At 46.6% G+C, this 10,959-nt stretch overlaps 1 protein-coding gene across 1 annotated transcript in view; it reads left to right on the top strand.

Annotated features, from left to right (window-relative positions):
- Nucleotides 1–10,959, top strand: part of RALYL (RALY RNA binding protein like) — a 193,029-nt gene that overhangs the window by 59,467 nt on the left and 122,603 nt on the right. The window contains exon 3 of the mRNA XM_011375937.1: nucleotides 7,883–7,905. Coding sequence (XP_011374239.1) covers nucleotides 7,883–7,905 — 23 coding nt within the window. The remainder of the gene's footprint in view (nucleotides 1–7,882; nucleotides 7,906–10,959) is intronic.

Below are 10,959 nucleotides of genomic sequence, written 5' to 3'. Positions count from 1 at the left end.
TGTTACAGGTGGGGGCGAGATGGGCTGGGCGGACATTCGAATCCAACCCCGAGTGCGGTGAGGGCGCAAGATGCTCGAGCGTCCCGCGCTTGGCTTCGTCCTTGTCGCCGGTGCTTTGGGGGAGCGTGGAACCGACCAGTCTGCGTCGAAGCTTCTCTAGCCGGTAGTGGCACCGCACTGTCGCTCTTCACGCAGCGGGAACGCAGGAGACGAGTCAGGGGCCCTGCAGCACAGTTTAAATGCTTAAAAAGGAGATGTGTGACCGAGCGTTCATCCTGCGCAGGTGATCCGGCCACACGCAGGCGCTCGGCGCGCATCTCACCGTGGGGCGGACACCTGCTCACGCAGGAAGGCGCGGGGGTCCGCGGGGTCCGCGGCGCATCGGGCCCAAGGGACAGCACGAGCCCGCCCGGGGGCTGAGCTCACCCTGCTGCCCGTGCCGGTGGCTTAGGCGCCGGTGGCTTAGGTGCAGGTGGCTCAGGCGCAGGTGGCTCAGGCTCAGGTGGCTCAGGCCCTCATCCTGCCAGCTGCTGCCCACGCCGGTGGCTCAGGCGCAGGTGGCTCAGGCCCTCATATTTCCGCAAGAGCAGTTTGCGTTTCATTCATTCGGCCCCTTCGCGTGAGGTCCGGCTAGACAGCGAAGCGGACGGCAGAGGGCGCCAGAGGCCGCTCCTCCCGCGAGGCCGGCCGCGTTTGCTGGGCATCTCTCCCCCGTTCCTCCTCTCATCCTTCGGTGAATTAATAACATGAGAAAAATCTAAAACCGTGGGGAGTAGATACTTACCAGACCTCTTCAAAAAGTGTATTTAAACGCTTCGAATTTCAAACGCGTGAGGAACGAAAATGTTTAATTCCAATGTTGTATAATCATAAGATAAACATCTTCAATAATTTGGTGAAAAAAAAATTACATGCCTTACTGAAATATATATCCAGTGTATTTAAGTGAATCGTGAACTGTCTGAGTGTATTTGTGTGGACATGCATGTACATACAGATATCTCAATAATATTGGAATAGCTTAAAAAAAATTATGCAGAATATTCCATTCTGCCGTCTGGGGAGCTGTCCCCAGCGGGCCCCCTGACGGGCAGGTGTAGTAACATGGCGCCGATGGCTCAGGCTGTCAGTGCTCCTGGAGTTAAAACCTCTCACAGTGACGTCTCGCTTTCGAGACCTCCCACCCTTTGTATTATTTTTATAAAACTGTTTCGTAGTTAGCACTATTCAGCCTTTTCTTAGCTATACATGATAAGTGTGCATGTTTTTCCAAATCTTTTTCACATGGATTATAGACGTGGAGTATGTGAATTTTTAAAACAACGAAATGCACTTAGAACAGTGCTGGGCGGCACAGAGAACACAGCGTAATTGTTGATGTTACTATTATTTATATAGTTAACATCATTAATATTGTTAATAGTTATAATAAGATTAATAATATATACAGAACCACCGCATTAGATCACTTATTTCTATACACAATAAGCATTACAGAAAATATGTGTGTTGCATTAATGAATTCTAATTATAAGGCAAATGGGAAAGTTTATGGAAACGCAGAAATGTACTTCAAACTCCGAGTTCTGGCAGCAGTTGAGTTTAGAGATAGAAGCAAATGCTTCCCATGTAATAAACAGAGCGTCTGACATTTTTTCATCTGAGAAAGTTCAAAGTGTCAAAAATAAGTGACAGAATATGTAAATTTGTCATTTGAAATATACTGTGTAAATCGACAAAAATTAAGATCCCTATTGAAAATTATGACAGTTTCATAAAACATTGTTATATGAAAAATAGTTAAAAACAGAAATAGACATTTTAGTAGGAAGATGGGACATAAAGGTAATCATTGAAGTAGATTTTGGGGAGCAAAGGTGACCCATTGAGCCGGCCAGAGCTGAGAAGGAGCAGGACACAGAATTCTGTGGACGAAGCCTGGGGAAAAGCAGCTGGCCGACTGGATTAAGGTCATTCAAAAGCGTAGAGAACGCGTCTGCCAATCCTGAATCTCAGCAAATAAGAGTATTTCAACATTTTCCACACGTCTCTGCATAGCAGGCATCTCAGAACCTCCGGCGGCACCCTCACATTTGCACGGGACGTGAAGCTTGAACGTGTCCTTGAAGCTCTCGAGCCCGAGTGTCCCATGAGGTGGCAGTCCCCTGTGATGACCTACGGAATCCACCGGGCAAAGAGATTTGGTGTCAAATGTGTTTCTACGAGTAGGTAGGGCCTTGGACTACAATTCTAAGAGGAAGGGAAGATTTTACGTTTCTCTACCAAAGGAATTTTTGTTTTCAAAAGTTAAATGTGCTTCTGCTTTAAGTTGCAGACCTGGCACCAGGTCGCGATGCTGGGTCAGGAGTAAGCGTTAAGCCGCGACTTCGCTTCCCGCCCTGTCCCCATGGGCTCCAACACTCTGCTGTTGGACTTGAAAACGAATGTAAACATACAGACCTGAACAAATTGAGTGTGAATGTCCTACAAATTGTGAATATTAAAGAAAGCATTACCTATGCATTTTTAAAATGCTTCGGATGCGCATAAAATGGGTAAAACTCATTATGTCTTAACTTGCATTTGGTTGAAGGAACTCTTTGGGTTCAATCAATGGACCATCTTCCCGCTGAATACCTGAAGTAGCCTGGAAGGTGTTCCCTTCCATTTTTCTGGACTCTGATTATAATTTGAGAGTGGAAATCATTCTAAAACACATAGGACAATGAAGAAATGTTTTACATGGCAATTTTTTTTTTTTTTACATAATGCTAAAGATTTTACATAACTCTGAAGATGATCTCAGAGCCCGCATTGGGAGAGCAAGAAATGTCCGTTGCTGACACTCTAAAGACAGATTTCACCGTACTTTTGAAGCATGCTAAAAATCTACACGCTTCTACCAACCCAGCATGTAGGGACAAACCCAGAACTTGCTGTTTCAATGGCAGTTCCTTTTTCAAATTGTATAATTCGCGTTGGGTTTTCTTCAATCTCTTGTACCCTCAAAAACTGCCCAGAGCAGCGTCCAGTACACAGAAGTTGCTTATTAAATGTCTGCCTGTTCGTCCAAGTCGTTTTCTTTGATTGACAAACGAAAGAAAGTGCTCTGACAATAAAAACGTCCATGCCGTAGATTAGTGAATGATAAGTTTTTAAGAAACCCATGCGCTTCTTAAATAAGCATAACTTCCTTTGTATTCCGTTCAACGCTAACTTTAACTATTTTCCTTCTTAATGCATCTCTGCAAAGGGAGCAGTTGGCGAACTCCACGTGTGCTTCGAATCTGACAGTCAGTCCTTCCGCACGCTTCACGGTCATCTTTCCCAATTTTGTCTCGAAACCCCCTCGGGCGGTCGGCGTTGACTCCTGCTCGTGGGACATCGGGATTCCGGAGAGCGCGTCTCTCCACGGCGGCTTCGCTTTTTCCCGCTTTCGTTATGGATTTCTGCCCGGGCCCGGGTCTGAAGAAGACACTGAAAGGACTTCGAAGAGCTTTTGTTTCGTTTTTGTACTTTTTTCTGCTTCGCAGAGTCATTCGTCCCTCTCTCTGCCTGGCGCTCGACTCGTTTTGAGCACAGTGCCTGCAAGGCTGTCAGTGATTTCCGATGGGACTGTCCCTCTCGAGGGGGTTCGGGAAGGAAGCCTCGGGGCTCTCATCTTCCTTAAGATGATTAGGGGAAGGGAAGAAGTGAGGATTTCAATAATGTGTCCTCACCAGGAAGCTCTGGTGTCTAGAGAGATGTCCGTCTAACGCCGTGGGGCAAAGGGCGAAGACCTCGCTTTCCCCTCGTGGTTACGGTATCGGAAAGGAGTTGCAGAATTTCTAGGAGCAGAGACCCTGGAGGTCTGACAGTTCAGAGCCCTTCGCCTTTCAGGCAATGACACTGAGGCCTGCGGGCGAGGAGACACCGCTGGGCCGCGCAGGTCCCAGTGCAGGGCGGGCTGTAGACCCGATTTATTTGTCCCCGTCCACTGCTCTGTCTGTCTCTGCTACGTTCTTCGACACCAGTCCAAAGGCCACTTGCTGTGCCGTCCTCTCCAGCCTCCCTGTGCCTTTCACGGGCTGGATCGTGCAGCCGGGCTGACTGCATAGGATGTGCAAGGACCGAGCAGGTGGTTCCTGTCGCTGTCTCATCGTGACTGACTGATCCTGGCAGACGGGACAATTTGGTTTTTATCCCTAGCATTTTTTTTTCCTTTTTTTAGCGTATGCTGGGTACTCGAGAATTACGTGACAACAGTCCCCGTATGCCTGTTAGTGTGGTTCGTTCTTGCTTACTAGGTAGCGCCAGAAATTCAAGATCACAGAATATTTGAGGAGACTTTCTTAAAGGAAACACAGTTCGACACCAGTTGGTCCTTAGAGTCAGTCTTCCTCATTTTTACTTAAACTTTGATTACGAGAAGGCGCGTGCCGACGTCTTAGAAGGAAAAGTAGACGTAAAGTTTGGCACTATCTACTTTTAAGTAGCCTGGAGTTCTCAGGACATAAGTATGCTTAGCTAAATATTTAAAATGAAGGGTTTTTAAGACTTAAAACTCATAAGGTTTATTGCACTGCCAGTTCCGAACTGTTTGAGAAATATACGTTATTCTGGAAGATTAGCAAATAAATAGCTCAGGAGAAAATTAACTTGCATTTTTCCATGAACCTTCTTAGATATGCTCAAATAACATTTATATTTTTAGTTATAATGTGACTTTTAATAATTTATGTGGTTTAAGAGATTTTAATGAAGTTCTCTTTTCACAAATACATACTCAAATATAACCATTCACCAATTCTATTGTTTTTCCACTAATGTTTTTACACTAATTTCTCTTAATAGAGGCTTACAAAACACCCCCTTAAATATCGTATGTAAGGGAACTGAATGGGAATTGCTTGATTCCCTAAATAGTAATTGAAAGTTCATTTATAACTACCAAAATTACCACCCAAAAGTTGGGGAATGTTTTTAAAACTAAACTATGAATTAAAATTTTAGCACTCGATATTTGACTTAGGGATCGAATATGTGACGATGTTCATGCCTCGGATACAAATATTATCAAATGTGAACATCTCTTGGCTTCTGAAAAGCCAGTTTTGTCTTCCCTGTCACACCCTTCATGTTTCGTGCTTACGAGCAGTTACGAATGTCTGTCTTTCCCCGCCCCGCCACCCCATTTTCCACAGATGCTACACTGCCCGTGACTTTCCATCGTGGCTTATGTTGGAGGATCTTTTCTTTAGGAAATAAGTGATAGGTGATTCTTTATGTCGCTTTTAGAGTTTTTCCAATCTATGAAATCCCAGAGCTAAGGAATTACTGATTGAGACCTGTGGACATTAAGTTTGAGTTGCTTATGGTGTGATTACATTAGGAGTGTGGTTTATTCCTTCCTCCATGTAGTCTGAGACTTTGTTGAAGTCCAGATGCCAGAAATAGGTCTTAGTTTGTTACTTGAGTGTAAATATACAAACCTTGATCTCAGGCATGATACTTTTCATCCTTTGATTTTTTTTTTTTTTTTAACATGTTGCAATCAAAATCAGGTCCTAACACCCGCTGTGTGTTCCACACCTCAAATAGCGTTTACTCAGGTGAACGAACCGACCCTACAGTGAGACATCCGAACCTGTCTCACGGACTTCGGCGTGTCGTGTGTAGTAGCAGCTGCCCGTCACTGGGTCCCCGCCCAACCCTAAAACAATGACGATGACAAGTGAGGGACACAGAAATGACACAGGGATTACACACACCCCTCTCGAGGGGTGCCGGGGGCTCAGGCTCGATCACGTGCACACGGATAAGTGTGCCGAGCTGTCGCACTTGGAGAAACAATGAGGAATGACGGTCGCGGGGAAGCAGAAAATGTTCACGTCGGCGGAGACGTCAGAGTCGAGCCTCAGCAGGTGAAAGGAGAGAAGTAGACTTCTCAGTAGAGAAGTCTGTTCTTCTCTAGCTGCCAACGCCCCGGCTAAAACAAATTTTATCAAACAGGCTGACAAAGAGTTACAAGTGTTGCATCAGTAAAATGCGTGGTCAATCACATAAGCCAATTATTTTCAGACAGTGCTAGATATAGATTGGAAATTATACAAGCAGTTAAACCTGGTCAAGGGTTGACTTATGACCTTCAAAGGAAAGAAAGTGTGGTAAATGTAGGCATAAGAACAGCGTACCTGCCAGGAAACGGTATTGTGCGATGTCGAGAAGAAATAATTTGCCTATTCCTTTATGATCACAACCAAATGTGTTTTTCAGAGACTTTCTGAATCAGAAAAGTGTACCTACAACATATTCTGCCTGGCAATTTAAACTGCTGATCAACCTGGAAATAGAAAAACATAAAGATTGCCTCTGCATGGAAAATGCTTAAAACCAGCAGTATTTATCGATATTTTCTGCAATAAAGGAAAATAAAAGAGGCCATTACTTTGGCTGCTTTCTCAGTTAAAGCTGTTTTTAAGGAAAACTCCTTAGAGCAATGGCTGACCTGGCCGGCAGGCGAGGTGACTTTTTATGACATTTCAATGTGCCTTCGGTGCACGTACTTCTAAATGATGAGCCTGAACTACCCTCCTTTTACCCGCTTCTGATAGCATTTTGCAAGAAATAAACACATCCAGCACCAGCAGAAAACAAAACCATTTTCTGTTCCTCCGTTTATGGGAGATGGGACTTCTCCGGATTGCTGTGGCTATAGATTTTTGGGGAATGGTGCTTCAAAGTGAAGTCAAGTGATATTGCTTTTCTCTCAAATTATCAACCAACTGAAAAAAAAAAAATCATTACTTCTAAATTCCAGATTCCACCTGCGTGGTAAGCTGTACGAGGGCAGCTGCTTTTTCGCTTTTTTTACTTAAACACCGTCCGTCTGGGAAGGGCCCACCCCCGGTGGGCATGGCCGTGTTGTTGGCGCTGTGGATTGCCTCCCACACGAAGGGTCCCCTTGTCCCTGTACAACGGGTGGCGGTTTTTAGTGCAAGCCAGTGACAGAGAATTTGAAAGAAAGATCAGAAAAATGGTTGGAATCCATTGAACGTGGAGATCTTTTCTCGAGTCTCTTTCTTATTTTCACATTTCGTCAGGAAAGCTGATGCGGAACAAGCATTAGCACGTAAAAGAGGGAAGTAACAGCTCACTTTCACTGAGTGCGGGATACCTGTGCCAGTCACGTTCCTTTATTCCATAAATATGTGTCGAGCACCCACCCTGTATCTGGTGGCACAGACGAAATTGGGAGCAGGAAGTGATCATTGTCCTCAAGAAACTTGTCATCAGATAGTAAAAGGGACCTGTGTGAAGCCACGATAAAGACCCACGACGTGAATGACAAACGCACAGGCTCGTCCGAGGCCACGCTTTCCGGGGGAGCTGAGGGCCAGCTCAGTATTGAAGGACAGCGCGAAGATTTGCACGTGAAGATGAAGAGACGTTCTTCTCGCTGACGGCGTGTGAACAGGTGTAGTGAGGGGAAGTAGCACGTGTATTTAAGGGACTACAGAGAATTTGGCATTGAGAAGGTCGGGCCCGGTGAGGGTTAACGCTGGGATGGTGGGGTTAAAATGGAGAGAGATATTTACTTTTCTTTTAGTTTTTTAAATTAAATTTATTGAGGCGACATTTAAACATTATCCTGTAGGTTCGGGAAGACAATCAAGAATTTCAAAGTTTCTGTGTAGCTCATGTGCTTATGTTCGCATACGTGTCAGGGTAGAGTTTGTAGTTATGGGGGACACGGAAGTGATACAGAAGTTATAACGCCCTGGAATGTTGTCGGTTGCCAGGGCTGCCGTGACAAATTACCCTGGGCTCGGGGCTTCGACAATATACATGTGTTTTCTCACAGTTCCAGGGACTGGGAAATCCAAGACGAAGGTGCCGGCAGGGCAGGTGACCTCCCGCAGCCCTGTCCCTTGGCTTTTAGGCAGCCACCGTCTCGCTGTGTGCTCAGGTGACATCTTTGCGCTGAGCTTCTGGGAAGAGCAGTCTCTCTGGGGTCTCTTGACCCTGATCCTGTCGTGGGGGCCCCGCCCACCTTCATCAGCTCCCAAAGGCCCCGCCTCCTAACGCCGTGGCTTTAGGGATTAGCGCTTCAGCGTGTGGATTTGGGGGACACAACCGGTCAGCGCGTACACGAGAGAAAAGGGCTGTTGTCATAACGAAGGGAAAGGGTGACAAGCCTTGGCGCGGGCTGATGAGATACCGTGGAAAGGCGCCCAGAAGAGCAGTTGCAAGGGGCACACAGTGGGCTTTGGTGACCAGTTGGTGGGAACCGACGGGGAATAAGCAGTCCGGTTTGGGCCACCTCCATCGTCACCCGTCGGCTCCAGGGCGCTGGGCGAGGGCGCTAGCCACCTCCCCCGCACTCTGCCCGGCTCCCCCCGTTTTTCCGCTGCCTCCTCCGCTCCCTCGGGCATGATCCGCAGTTGTTTTCAAGGACCTGAGTCTGTCCCCGCTGGGGCGTCTGCACTTCCAGCAGACAACGCAGGCGAGTGTAAGATGATGCGACCCCACACTCAGCCCCCCGAGCCACGGCCGGGGAGGCGGCTACGCGCGCGGCCAGCTCTGCCGTAGCATCCGCTTTTCTAAACATCGCCGCACTGGGCACGATTGTGCGATAAAAAAAAAACCACAGCACTAATGAGAACGTCAGAGTTTGGAGCGTGGCATTCAGAACTTTCATTAGTGACATGCTTGTCTGTTTTTAATGATAACCTAATGCGTCTGTGTGGATTAACAGGTAAGAAGTACATACATAGCACGATAGGGGATCTTTACCTTGAAGGCCCCAGTGTGCCTTCGGCAGCGGAGGAGTCGCAGCTGGGGGTGACCGTGAGAAGCTGAGGGCGGAGGGCGGGCGTGGCCCTAACACGCACCTGTGCTGAGCGCGGTCGCTGGCCGCACGTCCCATCTCCACGGAGCTCGGGTTCGTGGAGGGGGTTCGCACCTGAGCCGCCTCCCGCCGCTCCCGTCCGTCAGTCTCGGGAACAAATCCACGTTTCCAGAACAAGACTCTCAGCAGAACCAAACGCCTAGAGGTGGGGGCGGGTCTTCCACGCGAGAACGTGCAGAGGCGCGGACCAGCCAGAGAGCCTCACGTGTGCCGGGCTGACCTTCCTACGTCGATCCGTTATGTCCTTTTCTTTTTTGAAATTATCTTCTTCGTGGTGATGGTCCTAATTGGCCCCCTTTTCCAACTCTTGAATCTTCATCTCTCATAATTTGACGGGAAATGATTTCCCTGCATCTACTGACATCTTGATTTTATGAATGTTATTTTATTTCTGTATAATTTACCAGATAATGGGACGCCATCGCACACATGACAATGCCTTCGGCCTAACAACAGAATTGGTTTCGCCTCGATCTTAAATGTCACAAATAGTCCTCCCAGGTGCAAAAATAAAGAAACAGCATTCACATACTTGAATTGACTAGAATGGCAACTTTATGAATTCCAGACCAGAGGTGATCGTGTTTTCAGAAATATTACAAACTAAAGGTTCAAATTAATATGAGAAGTTTTAATTCAGCCAAAGAAATGTTCGTAGAGGATTAATCTAACGTAGCCTATTACAAGTTAATAAAATAAAAGATGTGTTCCTACATGGATCCATTAAATCAATTAACATGCACTTATTAAATGCCTGCCATATGCATAATACAGTCTTTGGGTCTGTGATCCTGTTTCATTTCAATTCATACCTTACAATTTGCAGCGCGTCCCCCGCGCCGAGTATTGTGGGCGTGGACTCAGAATACTCCTGATGGGACACACCGAACGGGACGAATATTTTAATGAAAAACAACAATATTATTGAATTCACTCGGCGATCCTGCTGATTGATTTCCTGATAGACACCAGCCTTGTCGTTCCACGTGGATGATCGAATTTATTTTAGAGTCCACTCCTTTGAGGACACTGCAGTCTAAGTTTTTCCGTAAGTTACTGCTTCTAAGTGATAGATACCTTCTTCGGATGGAGCAGACACAGGAGGAGATACGGAGTATTGTGAAAAAGAGAACACGTGCTGTGCAGTCAGCAGAATCACCGACCCTCGTCAAACTCTGTGCAGTGCACGGTCTCCGGTAGCGTCTACGAAGTGTCCTACAGAAGTCTTCTGAATGCTTCCCCGAATCTCTGCAAGACGACCCGCAGCGTCTCAGCGTTCTGAGCATGCGTTAACTCCCCGGCTGCATCTGGAGGGCGCTGGTGGCATGGGGATCTCTGAGATGGTTATCCCGCCGACCTGCTCGTTGGAGGGCTGTCGTGTAGACCCTTCGATGCTCGTTTCCTCCCATCCCTCCACCTGCCCTTCGGCTCACGTTCCTCACTCCGTGCACTGTGGTACTTTACAGCTGAGGACAACACGAGAAAGTCGATAAGGCTGTACGGGTTAATCCTACGACTCTTTATTGGGACACATTAAAGAAAAAGCATTAAGATGGATACGTGAGAATGCGAAGTATTTCACCTATTCATCTCTTCCCTCCCAAGGCCGTTGATTAACTGAGGAGCTTCTCAGTTTCCCATCGTTCTTTCCTCTAATAGAATAGTTCTGGATAAAACTCGCCTTCGTGTTTCAAATACTGTGTCATGTTCATTAGTGGAGGGTTAGTTTGGAAGAGACCTTGGAATCTTACCGTCTAAGAACGTCAGGGGACAGAATAACAAGGTACAAATAAATCCAAATGCACGGCCAAGGATAAGATGCAAATAAAGTAAATTAGAGATTACTAATGTGAAAGAACAATTCTCTGTGATCGTCTGCCATTCTCACATGTAAATAATAGAGACGATGCGATCAGTCTTTAAGCTCTGCGGCCAGACATTAAATAATTAAAGCAAATCCAGGAAAATGAAGGGGAGGCGTGGATGGCGGAGGACTTGGTTTGGGGAGATAGCGTCTGTTATTTCATATATTTTTATAAATTGATCGGTGAAGCCCAGTCAGAAAGGCG

The sequence above is a fragment of the Pteropus vampyrus genome, unplaced genomic scaffold (assembly GCF_000151845.1).
Source record: "Pteropus vampyrus isolate Shadow unplaced genomic scaffold, Pvam_2.0 Scaffold280, whole genome shotgun sequence".
In the NCBI taxonomy this organism is placed as follows: Eukaryota; Metazoa; Chordata; class Mammalia; order Chiroptera; family Pteropodidae; genus Pteropus; species Pteropus vampyrus.
This window is presented reverse-complemented; position numbering and strand designations above follow the sequence as displayed.